The sequence below is a fragment of the Microchirus variegatus genome (genome assembly GCF_963457635.1).
Source record: "Microchirus variegatus genome assembly, chromosome: 15".
NCBI lineage: Eukaryota > Metazoa > Chordata > Actinopteri > Pleuronectiformes > Soleidae > Microchirus > Microchirus variegatus.
In genome coordinates this window covers 4,501,481-4,526,967 of record NC_139816.1, presented here as the reverse complement: position 1 = coordinate 4,526,967, position 25,487 = coordinate 4,501,481, and the positions used below count along the sequence as shown (strand labels likewise).

Below are 25,487 nucleotides of genomic sequence, written 5' to 3'. Positions count from 1 at the left end.
AAAAGACGTCCTGGTACAGTTTTATTTTGATATAATGATAAAGAACATATTATTGACTGGAATTAAAGGCTAATTCCTTATTACAAAGGTTACCACGCGTGTATTTACCATCAGAAAGTTTCTCAGAATATTATATTTTCCACTTAAACAACATAAATGGAAGTCTGCCACGTTGCCTTAGCATGAAACTTCTTCTATTATTCCCACATAATAATACAAATTGTTCATGAAAACAAGTTTCTTATTCCACCCACTCTATGTCTGCCCTCATAATGTGTGCATTATACAGTCAGTAAATATATATACTGTTGTGTTAATTGCTTTTTTTCCTCTAAATATATTGCGGAATTGCATAGTTCCTTTTTTTTTTTCTGAATTTAAATAGAAAATCTATATTAAGCAGGGCGACCATGCCTGCATTCATCTTGTCTGTTTACCAGCAGTGACCTTTGAATCCACATTCCCTCCACCTAGTCCTTACTCACACACCTGAATTTCCATAATTATGCAAATAGATTTTTTATTCCACTTGTTTACCGTCTTCACACCACCAAAGTAAAAGACTGCTATACCTTTTTTTCCCCTCCCCATCTGTCTGGCGCTGAGTGTATAGGCGTCGGCCGCCTTCGCTGCATCTCCTAAGCACTTACAGTATGTGGATTTCTTTTTTCTGTCCCTTTGTGAACTCAGAATCTCATCTAATGTATCGTCCACGACGAAGACACCGTCTAATGAGGACTGTGTGGACACTAATATCTGCCTCTCATCTATTGTTTTAACGCCACTGTTACATCTGTGCTCAGACTGCATCGCCTATTTAATGTATTCAAAGCTCCTTATAGGTAAAGACTATGGAATTAGATTTGTGTTAGATTTTCAAACAACACAAAAAACAAGTGAGGCAGTGCAAAGAACAAATCGCAAAAAACAAGTGAGGGAGTGAAAAGAGCTAGTGAGGGAGCACAAAGCACAAGTGAGGGAGTTCAAAGAGCAAATCAGGGAGTGCAAAGAACATGCAAGGGAGTGCAGAGAGCAAATCAGGGAGTGCAAAGAACAAGTGAGGGAGTGCAAAGAGCAAATCAGGGAGCGCAAAGAGCAAATCAGGGAGTCCGAAGAACAAGTTAGGGAGTGCAAAGAGCAATTCAGAGAGCGCACAGAGCAAGTGAGGGAGCGCAAAGAAAAAGTTAGGGAGTGCAAAGAGCAAATAGGGGAGTATAAAGAGCAAATCAGGGAGTACAAAGAGCAAGTGAGGGAGCGCAAAAAACAAGTGAGGGAGTGCAAAGAACAAATCGCAAAGAACAAGTGAGGGAGTGAAAAGAGCTAGTGAGGGAGCACAAAGCACAAGTGAGGGAGTGCAAAGAGCAAATCAGGGAGTGCAAAGAACATGTAAGGGAGTGCAAAGAGCAAGTGAAGAAACCCAAAGAGCAAATAAGGGAGCACACAGATCAAATCAGGGAGTGCAAAGAGCAAATGAGGGAGTGCAAAGAGCAAATAAAGGCGTCCAAATAACAAATTAGGGAGTGCAAAGAGCAAATAAGGGAGCACAAAGAGCAAATGAGGGAGTGCAAAGAACAAGTGAGGGAGCGCAAAGAGCAAGTGAGGGAGTACAAAGAACAAGTGAGGGAGTGCAAAGAGCAAGTGAGGGAGTGCAAATAACAAATCAGGGAGTGCAAAGAGCAAATCAGGGAGTGCAAAGAACAAGTGAGGGAGTACAAAGAGCAAATCAGGGAGTGCAAAGAACAAGTGAGGGAGTACAAAGAGCAAATCAGGGAGTGCAAAGAGCAAATCAGGGAGTGCAAAGAACAAGTGAGGGAGCACAAAGAACAAATTGCAAAGAACAAGTGAGGGAGCACAAAGAACAAATTGCAAAGAGCAAATAAGGGAGCGCAAAGAGAAAGTGTATTTCCAAACAATAAAATACAATATCTTTGAATGATTAAATATTTGCTTCTTAAAAAAGTCTTGTTACAGAAATAGAAAGCTTGACCACGTTGATGACAGGTTTCTTTGTTTCTTTTATAAAGCGTATAGTGTACGTACACAGAGCTGTCTGACTGTAAAGGCATCACTGTCATCCCGTGTGAAGGATCTGCCCGATGAAAACACCAGGCAGGACCGAGTTTGTCTCTTAGAATCAGGCGTTTTCTGTTTGATATGAAAAGAAGGGCTTCTTCTTTTCTGCAAACCACGGGTAGCATCACATTTTCGACATTTTGCACAGAGGGGTAAAAAAAAAAAGTTTTATATTTCATAGCCAATTGTTTTTCTGTGTCATATCAGTTTTTCCTCAAGTGACAGTTTTCTCAGGCGGCATGTAATACATATACAGTATAACCTGTTTAAACTTGTTTATTGTTATTTTGAGCAACATAACAACAACAACACTTCCTTTAGAATGTCCTCTCCCTCCCACATCTCCATCCTACCTTACCTCGGCTAGATAATGCACAGCAGCAGAATCAGTAATCATAAATAAATTAACATTTAACAAGCACCGTAATGTCATTCTGATGAGAACATACTGCGCTGTTTATCAGAAACAACATTTAAGATGGAGAGCAATAGATTCCTTCTGGTAAGTGTTTTTATGTATTTTAATAATGCATTGACACACAATTTTATCTGAATTATAAAAGGACACACAAAAGCAGACTGTAGAGACACAAAAGGACTTATTAATATTATTATAAAAGTGAATATATTCTGCTAACTTAATGTCTATAATATACTTTCTATTGTATCTATAGTCGTATTGTTAATATCTTTATTGTACTTTTACATTATGTGGAAATGCAGGTTCTTTGTTGCTGGGACAATGCAAATGTCCCCACTGTGGGGATAATAAAGGACTATGTTACCTTATCTTACCTCATCTTACCCCACTTTATCTTATCTTACTTCATCCTCTTATCTTACATCATCTTACTTTTGCTTTTAAACACTTTTATTAAGTTCAAACAACAAGAACCACATGACACATTACATCTCTACGTCACACGACTGCAAACGAGCGGAGATGCAAAAAAAACATACAAAAACAGTAAACAATAACAAAACAGTGTATAAAGTGCAAACAACAATATAAAAAAAGTGCAAAACAGTGCAAAATACACACACAGAGGGTTTTTCTCCTCCTGAGTTCTGATAAAACGTGTTTGTGTACTGTATTACTGTCTATTGTTGTTTGTTTTATGACCATTGCATACCGAGTTTTCCATAGTTTTGACCCTACAATGCAGATGAACTGCATGAGGTCCTTATGTTTCACCATCAAGATCATTATGATGTTACATCATATTTTACCTTATACCTCATCTTATCCTGTCTCATCTTATCTTATCTAATCTACCTTATTGTATGAGGGAAACATGAAAATTGTCATCATATCGACTATTGACTACCCTGTTTTCTAATTTCTAGTGTTCTGGTTGACCTTTGACCTCAGATAAAATAAGCTACCTCAGCTTTAGCGACCGTAGCGCACACAAATCTGTGGTTTTGCAGAAACACACAGACGGCTGAAAGTGGGTTCCTCAAACAGGATTCTTGTGATTGAGTGTGATTCTATAAGCGGACGCACACAGTAAGTGCTGCTGCCAAGGTAAATAAGGAGCGCTTTAACGGAACGGCATCTCCGATACCAGCTAGTTAAGGGAGATGAGCCAAAACCTTCGGCAAAGTAATTACTCTGTCCCTGTTAATGCAGGAGTTTGGAGGAGTGCCACGTTAATACCGCACTTCCCAACAGACCTTTGTTTCCTTAATGCTGGCATTGTTTAATAAGTGCTCGCGGAACAGCGTTTTACCCTGACTTAATTTGTTTATTTATTCAGATAATTGCTATTTAGTAAATGCTATAAATGTGGAGAAGAGGGGAAATTGCAACAACTCTCCTCCTTCTCCTCCTCCTCATCACCATCACACTCCATCAGCGACTTGCTCACTGTTACCTGCAGCTTTCTCACTTCATTAGTGTCAGATCGAGATCATTCGGGAAACAGATGAACTTCAAACAGTTTGGATTTCACTCGCGCGCGCGAGGGGAAACAAATTACGTCAAAGCCAATGAGTCTTTTTCTCGCTCTGGGCCCCGCAGGGACGTACGTGACGCAGGTGACGGCCACGGACGCCGACGACCCCACCTACGGAAACAGCGCCCGCGTGGTCTACAGCATCCTGCACGGCCAGCCCTACTTCTCCGTTGACCCCAAAACAGGTAAAGCTCTCATCCTTCTTTATCTTGTCAGGATATATTCTGTTTTTTTTTTTTTTTATGAGCACCTGCCACGTCTCAGGAAAGGAAAAAGCCTGCAGTGAAATGAGCTTATCTCGGCTTTTAGTCTGGAAGATATGAGTGATCGAGTGTAATATAATAGAGTCTAACTGCACCGTGCATCAGGACAATAAACCAGAGCCATGAATTGACCCTTGGGACACGAAAGGACACGGGACACGACAGCGCGTTATTTATTGGACAGGTATGATAGTCATGTCCTACATCTTTATCCAGGCTAAAGTGAATATAAGTGATCATTTTATTGATACAGAGGCTTAAAAACTGAACAGGATCAGTGGTCAACGCGTTTTATTCGGTGCGTAACTTAATTTTGCAGGGTTTATTTGCAGTAGACATTGAATATACTGCCCGATAAGTGTGTTTGTATAAGTGTTTAACTGCTTTAAGATCAAACTAATCCTATTTTCATAGCCCCGTGCAGTCCACTGATTATCAAACACCTGAGTAAATATTGAGCTCTTGAAAGCAACACCATTATCACCGACGTTAAAATACAGGGGTGTGAATTTAGGCCGAGCAAAGTCAGGAAGCAGATTTAGGGTCAATTCCAATTCCTATCTTAACCCTCAAGCTCAACACTTAATCTTAACTGTCCCTCAAAACCAAGTGTCGAGGTTTATTTTGTCACTTAGAAATGGGACAAACCCTTAAATGCAGATACGTCTTCAGACTGTAGGGGGCAGAATAACGCGAAAGCTGCGTCCAGTCTGTCAACTCCAAAAAAGAAGAAGAAGAAGAAGAACACATTTACGTCAGGATTATTTATTACGATCCGTTTGTCAGTCAAGTTATTAGATTGTCAGTTAGTTATAAGATGATACTCGTACAAATATTCAGCTGACAGTTACCACACACCACGACTTATTGAAAAGTAAACCATAGCAAACCATCGCTCGTCCGCACCGGCCGGCTATTGACAAAAGACCGTAAAATATAAATAAATGTTACGCAACAATGACGTCAGTAATCCATAATATGGGCCTAAACTAAGATAATACAATGGTTTTCATCATTTTTATATCTCTATTAACAAAGAAAATACTTCATTTGTATCGTACTCGTTTCGCTGCTTTCGAAGCCATCTTTCTTATGTGAAAACACGCAATGCATTCTGGGTAACCCTTGCTCCCAAGGGTGGTCTCGGGAAAATCTCAATATTGAGGGCGATACAGCCCTTAAACTTGACCCTCAACTTAACTTTTCTGACTAGAGGGAGCGCATTTTTGAGATTGAGGGTTAAGCAAGGAGTTGGAATTCACCCTTATTCTAAATAAGATAATAATACTTCACACACTGGTATAGTGAAATGAAATGAACGCTGGAGCTGGAGATAAGGCGACTAATTATCCACTAAGATTACAAACCACAACACTAACCTAAACCTTGGTTTAGACACTACCAGTGTCAGTTCCTACATTTCCAACAACATAAATAATACATTATTTTCCTGGATGGTGTCAGTGGAGAAACATGGCAGTAAAGGCAAAAAAAAAAAAAAAAAAAAGAAGGTTGACGAGTGTGGCAAGTGTGCTCCAAATCTGAAATACCTTCACACACACATGCACGCGTGCACGCACGCACGCACGCACGCACGCACGCACGCACGCACACACGCACACACACACACACACACACACACACACACACACACAGCGCCACAGAGTTTTGCCGGTTGTTGGCTCACTATCTGGGACAGTTCAAAGCCTATGAAAATAGGTTTGTGCACATCACACACACAGGCAGATCCTGTGGAATCTGCTGCTGATTATGCCACGAACAGAGCTCACATCCTGTGACTGCATTTCAAAAAATGTAAAAAAAAAAAAAAATGCTCGGGGAGAGGAGAGAGAGAGAGAGAGAGAAAAAAAATCAAACTGTTAAAGTAAATGTTTGCCCTGCTGGGTCTGCATCTACTTCCAAAACACACGTCAACAACCGCCGGGAGGGGGGTTAGCGACGGGGGAGGGCGACAACTGCATAAATCAACACTCGTGTCAGGGTGATTATCCCTGTCAGAGACAGACACCCGTCCTTCTTCCCAAAAATATGACAGGCATTTCAAAAATAAACACAGTCTTTCATTTTTTTGCATACACACACACACACACACACACACACATACACAAACAAGGACGTTTGAGGGTCAATTTAATCAGATTTTATCCCCGTCTTTGACATTTTAACACATTTTTAGGACAACTTTATATGGAGGACGAAACCTGCCATAATACATAAATAAATACAGGAATAAATAAATAAATATATGCATGAATAAATAAATAAATACAGGAATAAATAAATAAATGTAGGTGAACAGAAATGTATGAATACATAAATGGAGGTGAACAGAAATGTATGAATACATGTAAAGCATTTATTTATTTATATATTTTTATCTATACTTTTAGTCATTTATTCTTTTATTTATACATGTTTAGGACAACTCTATATGGAGGACGAAACCTGCTATAATAAATAAATACAGCAATAAATAAATAAATGCATGAATAAATAAATAAATACAGGACTAAATAAATAAATAAATATATGGATAAATAAATAAATAAATACAGTAATAAATACATGTAGGTGAACAGAAATGTAGAAATAAATAAATGGAGGTGAACAGAAATGTATGAATAAATGTAAAGCATTTATTTATATTTTTTTATTTATATTTTTAGTCATTTATTCTTTTATTTACACATGTATTTATTTATTCCTGTATGTTTTTATTTATTTATTCATGCATTTATTTATTTATTCCTGTATTTATTTATTATTATGGCAGGTTTGGTCCTCCATAACTTTAACGTCAACTGCACAGCACCCCCCGCGGTAGAGATCACCTTTAGCTGCTAAGTTGTATTGAAACGAATAACATTAAAACATCACATTAATGCGGCATATTGTGAGTGTCCCATCTTGTTTAAACTCTAACAAACACTCATCCAGTTTGAAATGCTACAACGCTTGTTGTAAGATTACATTAAAAGACGCCTTCGTGCAATTTTCAAGGGCAATTTCAGATATTATTTTTCAAAAGCCCTTTTTGCCTGGAGCTAGTTTCCTACCCCTTGGTTGGGAGTCTGTATGGGACATCCTCCGCATCCCCACTGGTTTTGAACAGAATGAGAGAAGAGGGTAAGGGAAGTGCAGACCCACCTATACAGTATGCTGCCTGCCTCCCTTTTAGCCTGCCAACCTCCCACTGACCCAGCTATTAATTTGCAGTACAAACGCTCTCTGATCTCAGGGTCTCTGATCCTCAAGTGAATCATTATATGGCTTCACCGGAGTTCCACAGTGAATGTCAAGTGTCTCCAGTTTGTGAAATGACCTCTATTTCAGCCTCGCTCGGCGCACATGTGCAGCTCGGAGGAGCTCTGCAACTATTTAGGTGGGAATATATCGTGCATGTTGGAGTTAATCGGGCGTTTGGCATCAAACATATTTCAGGAGGATTTTATGTTCCACTGCTTTTCCTGCTTTGGACCTTTTTTTTTTTTTTTGCCATACAGTAAGTGGCCATTTGTCATTTTTACCCCTTATAAGCCGGTGGACACACTACACAACTTTCACAGTCGATGCTGATTTTGAAAACACTTGGCGTTCACGACCGACTGAACGTCAAACTCTCGCTCAAGCTCAAGTCTACGAGAGCAGCAGTTTAAAGGGTAGACTTCGTATTCTGACGCTATTTCCTTTGTTGTATTGTTTGTATTTCCGATTTGACATATAGTGCACTTCAAACGCAGAGCTATGAGATTTACCTACTCAAGGGAACTTATCCGTCACAAAGCTAACAGTTGCTAGCATCTTCGAGACCATGTTAGACCAAAAAAAGTGCGCCACTGGCAAAACTCTTCATTTGAAGGCCTAATTAGCTTTTATACTTATTGTTTTTCAGGATTTACTCAAAGGAAACTCATGTTAGCGTCGTAAAGCCAACGTTGGCTAGCATGCGGTGTGGCTAAGCTAAAATTGTTTGCGGTCTCTTGTACTATACCACAAACTGTTCCCAAGTGCTAAAAATAATATAGCTATTATTTCCAGAGCACACAAATGGAGGGCTATGAGTTTTATCCCAGATGAATCGACTCAAAGTAAACTAATCTAAGCTAATGTCGGTTAGCATGTTGTATAGCTATGCTAACCCCAACTAAACGTTATTTTTAGTCCATGTAGCGATACAACAACACCTGACAATTACTTTTGGGTGCTGAGATATTAAATCTCCACCAAAAATCATGCCATCTATGTTGTGTAGCACATGGCGGTGAAGTATTACATTCTTGAAGGGATATCCCATTTTGTCAGGATGGATTTTTAACCGCCACCTTTTATAAGCGAAGGTGTCGGGCGGGGGGGTAAAAATGAGAAATGGGATTGGGGGCCTTTGTCTCCGTCTCGCTATCTCTTCCTCTTCCTGTTATTTCAGCCTCTTTTTTATTGTCTGTTATTTCTCATCCATCTTTCCTCGGCGGCAGGAGTCATAAAGACGGCCTTGCCCAACATGGACCGAGAGGTGAAGGAGCAGTACCAAGTCTTAATCCAGGCCAAGGACATGGGCGGCCAGCTGGGGGGGCTGGCGGGGACCACCACCGTCAACATCACCCTCAGCGACGTCAACGACAACCCACCCAGGTTCTCTAAAAGTGAGTGCCCTTTTGAGATAATAGCCATTTAATGTATATTAGCTGTTTGACAACCGTCACGTTTGGTTGTGTGGATAACAGCAGCAACGCTGATGACCTTTCCGCACGTTGACACCTTTTTCTAACGGCATAAAGACTGTGCAATTACAGCGGGGGCTGAAGGTTATTCGTTCTTTTCTCCTCTTTGTAATTGTTTTTCATTATTTGTCATAACGCATTGTCGTCATCGTTGTCGTCGCGGTCGCGTGAGCGCCGCTCTCTGTTTATTTAGCGCAGCCTCAACTTCGGCAGACGCAAATGAACCGGGCAGAATTGGTGTTATTTCACTCTCGGGGGCGTCGCTCTATATTCGGATGAGGTTTGAGCGCGATGGCGCGGCAACAGGGGATCGAGCATTAAAAACGAAGTGTTAAAACGCCACGTTTTAACGCACCGTTTCGCAGAAGCTGCCGCCGCATAAGAGATTATCCCTTTGCGCTCTCCACAGGGTCATCGAGAAAGCCGAGCTGAAATCGCGGCGCTGACCTCATTGATCTGTAGAAGCTTTGATATTTGATAAGCATGAATATTTCAAGTAAACAGGAGATTTGCGGTTTTCGCTGAACAATACAGTGCAGAGAAACGAGACTTTTGCACGTACATAGGTTCTGTTTCCAGCCTTGAAATACAAAACAAAGAGTTGGACGATGAATTAATTGAAATACCTTTTTTAAAAAATTAAGCTGTGATGTGGAACATCTGCGGATTCGAGGTTATCATTATGTCTCTGTTTGGTTTTTTCGTGAATAGAAAAAATGTAATGTCCTTCATTCAGGAGGGAGCGTTTGTGTGTATACAGCAGCAGAGCACAGGTGGACAACGGAGACAAGAAGTGGTCGTCTTCTTCAAAATTCGCAACATCTAGGCTTTTTTTCAAGCAGTAGAATTCGGTTCTTGGACTTTCTGTGGGTGTTTCTTTGTGTTTTCATACTCCAAAAGAGTCACTTCCTGTGTGCAGCAGAGGAATCCCCGCTATACTGAGAAATACCGTCATACAGGTGGAGCTGATTCGGTTCGTACTAGTGCTTTACGTTAATGGAAATAATGTAGTAATGACATAAAGCTACGATTTTTTATATTTAGACTTTAACAATTTCAGTTTTCAATTAATAATTTGGACGCAGTTTTGTCTTTAAATGCCTTTTTATTGAAAATGAAGAAGCTCATGCGTCTGGGCGATGGGAAACAAAATGTATTCCCACTCATTGTGTGTGTGTGTGTGTGTGTGTTATTCGAGTGACCCTGCCCAATGCAGCTTTAAATCGAATCCAATTGATTCCATTTCCATGGCGCCGAATCACAAGATACAACGTCTCCAGGCACTTTACATAGGTCGGGACCTTATTACGGAGAAACCATGTGGAAAATTCGCTCCATTCAAAAGCAGCGAGTGTACATTTGGACACAAAAAAACAAAAAACAATACAAAGCAAGACAAAAAACGCAGCTCTGCTGCACCGACGCGGTCTCTCCATGTGAATCTGCGAGGTGACACCAGGCTGCTCTCCTCTGAATGTAAATGCAGGCAGTGTGATGGTCAAGCTCCTTTGGCTGTGTGTTGTAAAAGATTGTATTTCCATAATGCTGTCACAGCACAGAGGTTTAAGACGGGAACGGTGGCTTCTTCACCCTTCCCCAAAGTCTCTCTTTGTCTTCTTCTCCTCTCTTCTGAGCTGCAGAGGTTGTATGGGCCAAAAAGGAAAATAAAATATGTGTGGAAACTGTGGCCATAGTAGCATGGTTTCACTTGACAAATCTCTCTCCTCTCATCATTATAGATTTTGCATTTGTTAACAGTCAATCCGCTAAACCGCCATGATGGCACCGGAGGGTATTGCAGCCGCAGAGGTCGTGAGTAATAACGGCAAACCGTGCCTTAATCTGGCTTTTGTGAATTATCCGAGCAGCTTTGTTTACCCGGCGACTGACTGATGCCATCCAGGGCGACCGTTTGTTAACTCCTCTGAACCCACGGACTCCTGCTGCCTCGGTCTGGAGTAAACGAAACTAAAAAAGTTACCCCGCTCTCCTCGCAAGGACGTGAACCTTTAAAGGACGTTCTTAAAAATTAATGCCTCTCCCCCCGAATGTGCTCGATTATTTATTGAAATTATAGCACCCACATTCATCCGCGTATGCCTCAGCCTTTTCCCGCCTTTCTAAATCTTAGGATCAAGACAGGAGGGAAAGAGGGAAAAGCCAAAGATCCACGGCAAAAACGGTCGAATGACAAATGAGGAGAGCGGTGACAGAAACAGCACATGGCAGCTGTACCAGTATTTTTAGGGTGACTTGATGAGTAGTTTTGACCCATAAAGTTTAAGGTGTGTGAGCCTGGAAGAGCCGAGGCTGCACTCAAACCTCGTTTCCACCGTGTGTTTCAGTTTGGTTTCATTTGCATTTCAATCATCAAAGGATGTGAAGGGTAACAACTTAACTGATAAGTGAACCTCGCACATCCGTCCCACACCTGAAGGATGGAGCTATAGACGCTCTGCCAGTCTGTCAACAGATGAACGCAATTAAAGGCGTCAACTGGAATGGAATCGGGGAAACATAAAAAAAGAGGATTCAAAGCTGTTCGTGCTTCTTCTTTAACACACACACACACACACACACACACACACACACACACACACATGAGAGGGCGGGGTTGCATCAGGAAGCATAAAATCAATATGTGGATCATAAAAAAAGAACATTGATGATCTGCTGTTGTGACACATAAAGGGGAAGAAGAAGAATGTGTTGCGTATTTTGACAAACTACACATTAATGCCTTTATACGGAGCCACCGAAGTGACATGAGGGAAAAAAATATTTTTTTAAATCTCGAGTTTTCAAAAAAATAAAAAAAGTAAAAAAATAATAGATTGAAAAATCTATTATTTTTTTTCTAATTATTATTTTTTTTTCATTCTTCTGGATCTCGAGTTTCAAAGTCGAAGATTCTTCAAAGTCGAAGATTTGTACGAAATTTCTTTTGACTGCCAGCCGCTCAAACATTTTCAATTGCACCATGTTAAGGCCTTCTTTGGTTCAGCACCATGGACAGTGGTGAGAGAGAGTTTCCAAGAAATTATGAAAAAAAAACAAACAAAAAAAAACTTTTTTACTTCGAGATCTTGAGTTTCCAGAAAATTCTGAAAAAAAATTCTTATTTCAATTTTTTTTACATTTTTGGAAAGTCGAGATCTTGAGTTTCCAAAAAATTATGAAAACTTTTTTTTTCCAATTATTATTTTTTTTTCATCTCTTTTTTGGAAACTCGAGATTTCCCCCCCCAAAATTTTTTCTTCTTTTTTTTTTTTCCTCATGTCACTTTATTTTCTCAAGGTCAGAATAACACACAAAGCCAAATAATGCTGTACTGTATGTATATCAGTCAGTTGGACCCAAATTGGCCTAAACCCATGGTCCTCAAACTGTGGTGCGAGCTATATTTTTATATATAAATTACTGTCACTAGCATTAAATCTAAAATTAGATATGCTCATATAAGATAAGATAAGATAATCCTTTCGGAAATTAGCAGGCAGAGTATAAGAGACAAGGGAATAAATAGTGAGCGTGCATAGACACTGTAAATTAGAAAGAAGGACTATAGAGTGTAAACAGAGTTTAATCAGAATGTTATATTATTTAAAGATTAGACATTATGCATGAATTCTCAACAGGGATATTGTTCCGATATTGCACGGCGTGTATATCACAATTACATGAATTAAAGTGAGGAATATTGCACGTGGTCTACCGAGAGCAGCGCTGCTCGTTTTAATGACATTTAACGCAAGACGAGGGGGGAGTTTTTAGTTTCAGCTCATCTCGGGGTCTCTCCGCTGAGAACACAGGGGGGAATATCCACTCTGCGTCGAGCGGGGCATCATTTATTCAAACACTTTCTGACACTGTGGGATATTGAAAACACCTTGTATTCAAGTTCATCCGTCTCCACCTCGCTATTATGTGTCAGGTGGGGAGGAAACTAACGCAGACGCGTACATACATTACGTTTTTTTTCCCCTTTGAGGAGTTTTAACTCGAGTAACCTTCGACACGGCGGCGTGGCGCGAAGTGATGTCGAAAGGCAAACGTCGCAAAGATCCACTGACATTTCTTGAACTGCTGAGTATGAAAATAGAGGTGCATATTCATCCCTGTTGAAAGATGGCATAAAAAAATAAAAAAATCACACTTTTATATGCTTCTTCTTCTGGCCTCAGCAGTTCTATGATGCCAGTGGGTGTAGATACCTGATTTGTAATAGGAGTAAACTTTTACTGTCTCTGGCACAAGCAGATGTCAGTGTTTGAGCAGCGTATACTCGTTGCAGAGGTGGAAGGAGAGGAGAGGAAAACACACACACACACACACACAAATGATTTCCATTTCCATCTTTCTTCAGCTGTAAGTGATAATGAAACAATGCGGTGTTTGTTAATATGCAGATTTGCCACTCTGCAGCAGCAGCAGCAGCAGCAGCAGCAGCGGCGGTTGACTGTGTGATCGGGACGATCAAAGCCGCCGGCCCGCTTTGTTTGTTGATCTTGCGGGTCAAGCCAATAAGGAGCCGAGCAGCCTTGAAGTCCACACACATCAAAATTGAATAATGTCATGCTTCTCGCTTCAGGCCTGACTTCAGACAGAGAGCATATCAGCCTCTTGCTTGTGGGTGGATGAGACATCCTTGGGTGGGTGAGAGACTACATAAAAGACAAAGGATGTGAAGTGAGCTCTGTGGTGTTTTTTTTTCTTCTTTTTTTTCTTCCCCCGTCCGATGTCAGGAGATGAGAATTTAACGAGTCTGACTCCGGTGTGATGTTTGCTTGTTCGCAGGTTTCTTCCACCTGAGAGTTCCCGAGTCTTCTGCAGTGGGTTCGGCGGTGGGGAGAATCAAAGCCCACGACTTGGACATCGGGAAGAATGCAGAAGTGGAATACAACATCGTGCCGGGGGACGGAGGCGCCATGTTCGACATCACCACCAACAGCCACAACCAGGACGGGATCATCATTCTCAGAAAGGTACGGGACTGAAATACGAAACACTTACGCCCACGATACGGTCCTGGCATTGTGACCTGGTTCCGAGCGAGCTGAGACGATACTGGAAGAGTCACAACCTCCACATCCGACACAAGAATCAAAACAGAACAACGTCGAACTGTAGAGCAGTTAAAAAGACTTTAAAATCCCTGAAAACACACGTTAATCTCCAACATTTAGCAAAGGAAATGTCTAAAACCGTGAGCCCGAATCACAACCCATTCAGTGACTGTGTCAGACGGACAAACTGTCGAATGGAAAAGCGCCAATATTTAACTCATCATGCAAATTTGCGCATAAAAGCGGAAATAAATGCAAACGCATAAAGACTAATCTAGCTAATCAATGTTGGGGAGGAAAAAAGAAAAAGGGGCGTGGGGGGGATTAAAAATCTGCATAATCCACATTTCCACACCACTGATTCATCTTTTACAACAAATGAACACATTAGCTGTAAAAGCTGACGTTCATTAACAAAATGACACAGCTCGCCCTCAGGAGGCCCCGCCTCTTTGTGGAGTTCTGGCTCCTGATTGGGCAAAATGTTGTGGGATACAGCTGGCTACATAGCCTTAAAATTAGGGTAAATTCCAATTCCTTGCTTAACCCTCAATCTCAAAAATGCGGACTGGACGCAGCTTTCGCGTTATTCTGCCCCCTACAGTCTGAAGACGTATCTGCATTTAAGGGGTGTCCCATTTCTAAGTGACAAAATAACCCTCAACACTTGGTTATGAGGGCCAGTTAAGATTAAGGGTTGAACTTGAGGGTTAAGATAGGAATTGGAATTGGCCCTAAGTCTCCTCTGTACTTGCAATGGTCTTGCAAGTTGCCAAGTGTTAAAACATCTTTAAAGAACGACATTATGACTCGACACAGAAAACAGGCAACGGGTTGAAAAAAAAAAACAACCAAGAAGGAAAGAATGAACAGAAATGACTATAAATACCATATAAAGCCCGACATCAGCACTGGTGATACTGCGACATCCTACAGGTGTAAGTCTGATCTATGTGTTACATTTACAACCAGACACTTCCCCCAGTCTTAGCGTCAGTCCCACAGGTGCGCGATCTGCAGCGTTTGAGCTCCATGGAAACCCTTAAATCCCGCAGTACGTCTTACGTGTATTTGTATAAAGCAGCAGCAGCAGCAGGAGGAGGAGGAAGAGAAGAAGAAGAAGAAGAAGCAGCTTTTAAATATTCATGTCAAGAACAAACGTATAATAAGATAAACCATCGGCGAGCAGATCTCGTCACAGCAGGACACGAGGAGTGAAGCGTACGGAGAGCTGAAGTCGTGTGATGTCGCGCTCTGACTGTTTGTCTCGTGTACCTTAAAGCACAGTTCAGAGCCGAGAGGCTTTACTCTCTCTCTCTCTCTCTCTGAGTGACACCGAGCATTCACTCATTTACTCCTGTTTTTGCTACTTAGATTAAAACATCCAGCGCGGAGCGACCCACAGCAAGAGATCGTGGACTTTTGTCTTTGAAGCTCACACACAGAGAGAGAGAGACTATCTTATTTAATACCAATGAGAAAGCATCGCTTATACGATATGAGTAGAAGTTATTACGCCTTCGATAAAACCCCCTCGAGATCTTTCATCTCATTTTAAAAAGAAAGATGGGGGGACCCAATACTCGTCGAGGTGAAGGTCATTACCCGCCGCCGAACTAAAATTAGACGGAGAAATAGAGCAGTCCGGTCAATGTGTGCAACGAAGCTAACTAAATAGCCGGACTATAATAAGACTTATCACGCAATCAATTATTAAATTTGGCCTATATATGAAAAAATTATAACGCGCCCTGCTCCCAAATTCAGTTCATTAAGTAAGTATCATGACTGTAATATCCTCGGGACCTTAATAAATGAAAGACATTCCATTTAATTTTTTTTTTTCTTTCCTGAAAACAACTCCACAAAACCAGTTCTTAGCTTCAATGTCAGGACACTGAGTGGATGGAGAGCTTTAAACCGACGCATGATTGTCAAATATCCATGATTGACTGGATTCTATGATGCTTTATGTACATTCTCAGCTGTGTTGAGCTGCTTCCCTTATACTTACAGCGGACCTAGACTGTAAGTTCTAATCAACGCTGTTTTTTAGTGTGTATCTGCGTCATTACCTTGTTTAAGAAGCCCTGAAGGTTCTAAACAAACAGTTCAGCCACTGCTGAGAACGCTGTGTTTTATTGTAATCTCAGGCTCAGCGAGATCTCTGAAAAAACCCGGACCCGTTACGTAAACACCGGTTCTCCTGAACAGCAGATCCTCCTGCTCCGGGCACTAGTCCGGGCACATCCGGTTGCGTACATTGAACCGCAGAAGAAGAATAACGTCCGTTGTGGAGGTGTTTCACGAGCGACAGTGTCTTCTGACTATGGGTCAAAGTCATAAAAGGGACTGAGGCGGGGAGTCGTGAAGAAGCTATTTTTAAACACGGTTTAAACAATGTTTTGATAATGAGTAGCAGTACATCCACCGTTCCAGAGGGGGGAGCTGTGCTTCTGAGAGCGGGTGTGCTGAATATGTCACTTCCGGGTATTGGCCAATCACAAGACAGTCTGTCTTCTGGGTGAGAGAGTCGAGTCTGAAATATCGCGGCTGGGAAACAGCGTCAGAAAAGAGGATTTCTATCGGCTCGTTTACAGCAACTAGGAGGTTTTTGACCATAAAAACAAGTTAATGTATGTAAGTAGACCTCCATAACTAACATATATGTGCAACAGGACCACTCTATGTGAGCTTTAAAGACTTCCATTACACTAAAAAACCAAGCCCGTTCTTTTGCCCACAAGCCTGACTGTGGATATTATTTCTCTTTAGACGCTGAAAGCTTTCAGCTCAATGACAGTGGGTGGCTAATGTGCATTTATAAGTGCCGCATGGGCAGGAGGGAATGAAAGAGTCACACCACGGTCTTGTTAAGGTTTCGGCATCCTTTTCTTCTTCTTAAAAGATACACAGCACCCCGAGTGACACAAAAGGACATCAGTAAAATTATTGGTTTGAATGGAACTGCCATTAAAAAAAAACCTTCATAAAGTCATATTTATCTAAACGTAGACCGTCTCAAACACTGAAGGCCAAAACAGGTTAGTTAAACGATCAAATACACTGAAGGGGAAAATGTAAGACTCATGAATTCATCCTCTTCTACATCTGCTGTTCACCACCGCTACATGCTAACGACGTTGCAGCTCAGTTGGTTTGTATTCACGTAGCATTTTTCTTGTCACGCTCAAAGCTGCTTTACACGGACAGTTGCGGGACACGATGAATGCATTTCCTATCGTTCGTCCTTCATACCCATTCACAAAAAGCCCCTCAGGAGCAAGATGGGGTTAAGGGTGAATTCCAAATCCTTGCTTAACCCTCAATCTCAAAAATGCGCTCCCTCTAGTGCAAGTGCTGTCCTGATTCTCAGAAAAATTAAGTTGAGGGCCAAGTTTAAGGGCTGTATCGCCCTCAATATTGAGATTTTCCCGAGACCACCCTTGGGAGCGAGGGCTACCCAGAATGCATTGCGTGTTTTCACATAACAAAGATGGCGCCGAAAGCAGCGAAACGAGTACGCTACAAATGAAGTATTTTCTTTGTTAACAGAGATATAAAAATGATGAAAACCATTGTATTATCTTAGTTTAGGCCCATATTATGGATTACTGACGTCATTGTTGCGTAACATTTATTTTTTTATTTTACGATCTTTTGTCAATAGCCGGCCGGTGCGGACAAGCGAAGGTTTGCTATGGTTTACTTTTCAATAAGTCGTGGTGTGTGGTAACTGTCAGCTGAATATTTGTATGAGTATCATCTTATAACTAACTGACAACCTAATAACTTGACTGACAAACGGATCGTAATAAATAATCCTGACGTAAATGTGTTCTTCTTCTTTTTTTGGAGTTGACAGACTGGACGCAGCTTTCGCGTTATTCTGCCCCCTACAGTCTGAAGAGGTATCCGCATTTAAGGGGTGTCCCATTTCTAAGTGACAAAATAACCCTCAACACTTGGTTTTGATGGCCAGTTAAGATTAAGGGTTAAGATTGAGGGTTAAGATAGGAATTGGAATTGGCCCAGATTTTGTGAGGGAAGTCTTTCGACGAATAGCCGCTCGCCGTTTTCGACGCCATTATCATTATCGCAGGAAAATGTATATATGAATAACCGGGCCTGAGATACATTAAGCTTCCCATGTTTCAAAGACCACGTCGCTAGTTGGTGCCACAGTTGGCGACATTACTGATGACACGTGTCTCCGCCTATGATTCACTTGGCGTAGCGTGGAACAGTCTGCATGCATCATATCTGACATCTTGCACGGTGTGATTTATATTGATCTCCTAAGATTCCTTGTAATCTGTATGAGAGACGACTGTGGCTTGGAAAATGCCATGTTGCAGTTATCTTTATGTACTGTATATAGTGTATATAAGATGACTGTTTAGTTTAGTCTTTAGAATATCGACGCCTACACACACACCATACACTGTCTCTGGTGTCACAGACTGAGACAAAAGAAGCACCTGCACATTGATTCCTTCAGTTTCTCTGCAGCAGGATTCACTACATCCCTGTGGTGGCTTTAAATGCCATTAGTTGTTGGCGCTATTGAAGTTGAAAGGGAAAAAGACAGAAAGAGGCGGATAAAGAAAAGAGAACTGCAGCGTAATGCTAAGTTTGCATAATGCAGCAATCACCAAATGTCTCCTCGATCGGGCAAACGACCAAAGGAGGACAAAAAAATGTAAATGTCAGGAACTGGAGTGGCTTTTTCTCAGCAACGCTCTAATGCACAGATGAGATGGATTACACCTCTGTGGAATGGAGCCGCTGTTTATTTTCCTCCCAAAGTGCTCTTTGAGATTTGGGTACAAAAATTGGCCCCGGAGATTTGTGTCAATACTTCTGGAACGTACGAAAAACGCCTACGCTGGCAAAATGCCGTGAAAGGAAATGCAACACATGCGTTAGCATCAGGTCCAGCTATATACAGATGCATAGAGAAGTCTTTAAAGACTCTTTATACAAGACATATTTTCCTGAAGCGAAACTATCCGGGGCAAAACCGTACCTCCAGAACAGGACTTATGTTTCCCCCTCGGGGAATTCTTGCTGAACAAAAATGCTAATTTTTTAGCAGTATAGAATTCACTCCCAAAACTTGCTCGAGGGCACTTTTTTGGCCTTTGTTTTAAAGCTAAAGTTCAACCTTGAACAAATACTTCCTGCGTGCAGTTACCGGGCAACACAATAACAAACTATACAGCTATACTGAGAAACGTAACAGACCTTCTTTCTGTTTAAAAAAGGGCACAGACTACAGCTTTACCGCAAGTCCAAGTGTCTTAGAAGAACAGTAAGGTTTTTCTGATGTTACTGATTTAAAGGACTAAAAATATGATCTTTGTTTTATTAACAAAAAGCAAATGTTGTTTTATATCAAGCTGGATCTCTGTGCTCTGACCATTAAATACAATACAATGAATGTGTTTTGTGTTATTATGGTTTAATAGCAGGGATAGTGATATACATTACAACCTATGCCTTTACATTTGAGCATACTATACTATGACTTTTTTGACCATTTTTGGACGACATACTATTGTATGACTTTTTTGACCATTTTCATTTTTGGACGACATACTATTGTATGACTTTTTTGACCATTTTCATTTTTGGACGACATACTATATACTATGACTTTTTTGACCATTTTTGGACGACATACTATATACTATGACTTTTTTGACCATTTTTGGACGACATACTATATACTATGACTTTTTTGACCATTTTTGGACGACATACTTTACTTTGACCTTTTTGACCATTTTTGCACAACCTACTATACTATGACTTTTTTGACCATATTTGGACGAAATACTATTGTATGACTTTTTTGACCATTTTTGGACGACATACTATTGTATGACTTTTTGGACCATTTTCATTTTTGGACGACATACTATTGTATGACTTTTTTGACCATTTTTTGGACGACATACTTTAGTATGACTTTTTTGACCATTTTCATTTTTGGACGACATACTATACTATGACTTTTTTGACCATCTTTTGCACAACCTACTTACTATGACTTTTTTGACCATTTTTGGACGACATACTATACTATGACGTTTTTGACCATTTTTGGACGACATACTATACTATGACACTTAACCGACACTGAACTTGAATTAAAGTTTGGTTCTTTTGCAGTAACATTTTGAACGCTGATTCTCTTCTTTTTCCACTCCATCTGATAAAATGTTCAATTGTTTAACGACAACAAACTAAAACAAGAAATTGCTCAACTTCAGAAACAACGTATTGAACAACACTAATTGTCTGTCGGACACAAACTTTGGATGAAAAGTAAAGTTTTTGAGATCAATTTGCAATAACTGGTTGATAAAATTAATGGCATGCTATCGTCTATCTCTAAAAGAGAACACCACTTATCAATTTTATTTACCAGCACAACTCAAACCCTCGCAGCTTTGCACATAAATTTACCTGTCCAACACTGGGGAGGGGGTGGGAAAAACAGGGACTTTCTCATTAAATCTGGCCTTTTATATGCAAATAAAAATACATTTCATGGAGTGGGGTAATTTATCTGTTTTTGTCATATTTTAGACACGGCGAGTATTTCTCATCTGATTGCAAACGTCATCAAAAAAAAAAAAAAAGTGCAGTCAATTCAAATAATTTTTTAATGGAGGAGGAGGGAAGGGGGGGAGGAGGGAGGATAATGCAAATCTGCAGCTGTGTTTTATCTGATCTTTCAGACTCAGGTACTCGTTAACTGGTACATTTTTAGTTCACGCCCCAGCACAGGATGGCACAAAAAAGGGTTGTGTGATCCTTTGATCCCCCCCAAAAAATACACAGCTGAGCGAGTAATTGATTCCCGGCTCAGTGTGAGAGAGCGCGCCGTCCTCCACGTGTGTGTGTACACAAACGCACGAGTAAATCACGCGTGTGTACACATTATATTAATGAACTGCGCTTATGTGGTTGCAGCTATACATCATCAGCGTGTACAGTGACCTTCTTATTTGACACTAATGGAATAACAGAGAGACACTGAAAGCAATTATGATGTAAACGAATGCAGTTATTTGTTTACGTCACGTTTACACTGGACGCACGGGTAAAAGATGCATCTTCCCCCTCTTAATTGTTTTACCTCCACATAACAACAGCGTGATAGAGAGAGAGTCCCCACACAGTGGGACGTGGCTGCACAATAAGCTATTGTTGATTACAGGGTAGTAGAGGAGGGGGGGGGGGGTTTTAGAAAACAACATGTTATCCTCCACATGTGAGAGTGGGGATTTTAACAGGATGTGGATGAGGAGGAGAAAGGGAGAAAGAACGAGGCGTGCTTTGGAGAGAAGGTGTGAGGAGGAGGAGGAGGAGGAGGAGGAGGAGGAGGTAGAGCTGGAGATGAGTTGTTCGCCGTGTTCCCAGAATACTGACCCGCCCACAGGCTTGTCTTATTTCAGATTGGTAGAATATCCCCAAGAGACAGGTGTGCAAATGTGTGCAGACAATTCCTCCTCTCTACTACCCATCTCTCCCTCTCTACCTCTGTGCGTTTCCCTCTTTTGACTTGCCAGAAGACACACATGCAGGTTCGCGCCGCTATTCTACCGAGGACACGGCACCGACTTCCATTCATTCGGACAGCGGAAATGAAACAGTGGCCCCCCCCACCAATCTTAACCTATAAGCACTATTCAAATATCAGCTCTAAGTCTAACTAGTCCCTCAGAAATTAACCATTAGAACCAAGTTTTGGCCTCAAAGCTCAGTGTTTATGCCAGGAAATGTCAAAATAGAGTACATACGCATATTCTTGTACAACAATCCTACCGAGGACACTCACAGATTCCTCGGTTTTTACCCTAAACCTTCACCATCACAACTATAAGTCCAACCCTAAGCCTTAAATTAATATAAAGTCCCATTTTGAGTCAGAATGTGAGGACCAACCAAAGTGTCCTCACTTTTTTTTTCCTCAAAAAAGATGTATATGCAAGTACACGCACAAAAACTTGTTTTTATATCATAGTGAGGTCACATCATAGACTGTAAAAAAGACACACACGACACAAAATGTCCCCACAAAGATAGGTTTTTATGTTTTTTGGACGTCACAAAGATATAAACACAAGTATACACAGCTTTTCTTTTAAGGACACTGCGTTGACTTCCATTCATTTGTCCCCTAACCTTAACCTAAATAAGGAGGTTCTGCCTCCCTAGGACCAGGTTTTGGTCTCCATGAGGACGACTAAAAGGTCCTACAGAGGCAACAATAACAAGAACACACACACACACACACACACACACACACGCTCGTCTAATAGAAAATCAAAAACAGCAGGACAGGGACTAAAGCCACATTGAACACAGAGCAGAATTTGGCAGACTGTAAATTGGAGACTCAGAAAGGTTGGTTATGATAAGAGGATCAGGCTGAGTAATGGGTTCAAAGGATGATCATCTGTTTCCCAGTCTGCCGACACAGAAGGAGAAAGAGAGAAAGCGGAGGGTGAAAAACAAACAAACAAACAAACACACACACAAACATGGAGGCGCAGAGGCATGGGGAGTGAGGGGCCCCGCACGTCACATCTGCAAAACATAAGATTATAGGAGACAATAGGTAAATCCATTGATGAATTTCCCAGGGAAATGTGCAGACAAAATGTGAGCACACAGACAAACATCATGTACATGAAAGAAGAGCATGTGTGAGGATACAGTCGTGTTCAAACACTGAGGTACATCCACAGGACAGGAGAGGACAGGGACTCTCCTTTGTTACTTTGTTACTGTACAAAATCCTAGTATCTTTACTTTGTTATTGACATTTCGAGCAACTTGTACTTTTACTCCTCTTTTTTACTCTTTTGTTACCACTAGTCTTGTATTGAACACATCCTTCCATTACTATTATTATTATTATAATACTATATTTCATAAAATAGTTTTAGCCAAAATGTTTCCAACCGGTCTTGTTATTTAAGAAAGTACAAATACTTGGTTACTGTACTGAAGTAATACATTCAGGTATCTGTACTTTACTTTGTTATTTTATATTTCTAGCCACATTTGATCTACTATCTACTACTATAAACTATCTTTGTTACTCATTACTACCAAATAAAACCAGTAGAAGAAGAGTTGGTATCAGAGTCTTTACTTATATAGAGCTTTTTTTAGTCTTGATGAGCTGCTTTACACTAGTTTTCACCCACTGCAACATGGGGTTTAGTGTCTTGCTCAAGGACACAGACGAGCAGAGCAGAGAAGGAATTGAACACACAACCTCCCAGTTGAAAGACATCAAACCCTGCCACTGAGCCACAATCCCAACTCCTCACTTTTTCAATACTTTCACTTCAAAAACAAGTCTAGTTTATATCAGAAAATGACTTAAGTGACACTTTAGTGCGGTAAATGTCATGCAAAGACTTTTACTTAAGTAATATTATACAAAAAAAGTGACTTCAACTTCTACCAAAGTCGTTTTATGGTCACATTTGTGTACTTTTACTCAAATATCACCTTTAATGTACTTTATACAAGACTCCATATTCAAGGTAACACTCACTCATTCGCTGCCAAAGTTCTCCCCGTAAACAAGGAAGTGAACGCAAACAACAACTCCCATGATCCCATGCTGCTTCCCACCGTCCTTTGTTACCGTCTTGATTGAGAGAACCCCCCCCCCCCCCCCCCAGTGGCAGAAATGACACACCGTGCGTTTGCAAAGAAGCTGTCAGTCAAATCAAAAAGTAATTTGTTCCTTTTAAAACATGCGTGCGTGCATTTCCCTCCCGGAAGAACAAAAGACGGCAATATACAGTACACCTAATCCAAATTTGCTCTCAGCTTAAATCGGACTCTCAGAGGACACGGTTGTAACCGTGCACGCGCGCGCTCTCTGCTGGCTCACGTTCAGGGAATCCATTTTAATACACGAGGCTATAACTTTCCACTGTGTCACTTTACAGTGCACTGAATACAGAGCGTTTGCCGCAGACCTCTGGCACTGCCTCCACAAAACACACAGCCAGGCATTCACAAAAACAACAACACAACTAATAAATAACGAAGAGAAGTAAAGTCAGACAACTTCTCCACTTCAATCCCATGCAGATAAGAGAATATCACAGCAATTTTATCCCTTTTTTCCTTCTGTTTATTTGTTTTTATTCATTATTTTTTATTCGATATTTGCAAATACGCATCCTTTTTTGTCCCATTTACAAAGTCATTGACCGACGATTAATAAATCCACTTAAATCCACTTAAAACTAAAGATAAAACTGAGAAATAAAATGGGACATTTTTTTTTATAATTTATAATAGAAAAACTATTGTGTGGAAGAGAATCAGGGTCACATTTTTGACAAAAAAACAGATAAATTAAATAATTCAGAGTAAATTTGAATTTTAGATCCGTCATTGAAGTCAGATTCTGAGATTAGAGTCAGAATTCTGGAATCTGAGATTAAAGTCAAATGCTGAGATAGAAGTTAGAATTCGGAGAAAAAAAGTCTGATTTTATCGTAGAATTCTGAGAGAAAAACACTAAAGACTAAAGTCAGAAACTGAGATGAATGACAGATAAAAGTCTGACTTTTAATCTCACAAAACTAAATAAAGTAACTCAGATTTATCTCAGTATTTTTTTTTTGAGAATTTGAGAGCCATATTCTGAGATTAAACGCCTAACTTTTATTCTCAGAAGAAAATAAGAAACACCTGAATTTAAAGATCTGAGATCAAAGTCAGAAAAGTGACTTTTTCAGACGTTTGTTGTTGTTGTTGTTGTTTATTTGTCGCAGTTGTTGAACCTGCACCGACGAGATTGGATCGCTGTGAGACTGCAGACACATGGTGTTTGAAATCATACGAGCCGTCAAAGTTCAGCCAAGGTTGAAAAGTACAAAATGCACTTCGTGGTTCTTCTGTTTTCCCCCAGAGTTATTCAATTTTGTCTTCTTTAGTGATTGCTTTGCTTAGTGTGTCCATAATTACTCCGTCTGTACGGTGTCGTGCACTCCCTTCATTTGTTTCAAGGTTTTGGGGATGAAGAAGCAAAAGATTATTGAGGGGATTAAAGAATCTTAGATGCACATTTTTATACTTTTACTCGACAATAAACTATAGTTATGATACGATTCTGTGGAACAGGAAGCTGCTATTTAAGGAAGCATCGCTCAAAAAAAAAAAAGGATGATTCATCCAAAATTTCCTATTCCCAAAGCGTGGCACGATGATGTTGATCGCTGTTACGGCGAGCGCGTGACATTTAAGAAAAGTGCTTCTGCAAAACTGATAAACATTGATAAACATTTGCATGGAAAACAAAGTCTGCTAATTGCCTCGGCTCAAAGATTTAGCCTC

The 25,487-nt window shown here is 40.6% G+C and overlaps 1 protein-coding gene across 1 annotated transcript in view; it reads left to right on the top strand.

Moving 5' to 3' along the window:
• LOC310937361 (cadherin-12-like) overlaps positions 1 to 25,487 on the top strand; it is a gene marked incomplete at both ends in the record, with an annotated part of 89,621 nt that overhangs the window by 25,605 nt on the left and 38,529 nt on the right. Inside the window, 3 exons of the mRNA XM_083901604.1 lie at positions 4,097 to 4,216; positions 8,788 to 8,955; positions 13,831 to 14,018. Of these exons, the coding sequence (XP_083757730.1) occupies positions 4,097 to 4,216; positions 8,788 to 8,955; positions 13,831 to 14,018 (476 nt within the window). The remainder of the gene's footprint in view (positions 1 to 4,096; positions 4,217 to 8,787; positions 8,956 to 13,830; positions 14,019 to 25,487) is intronic.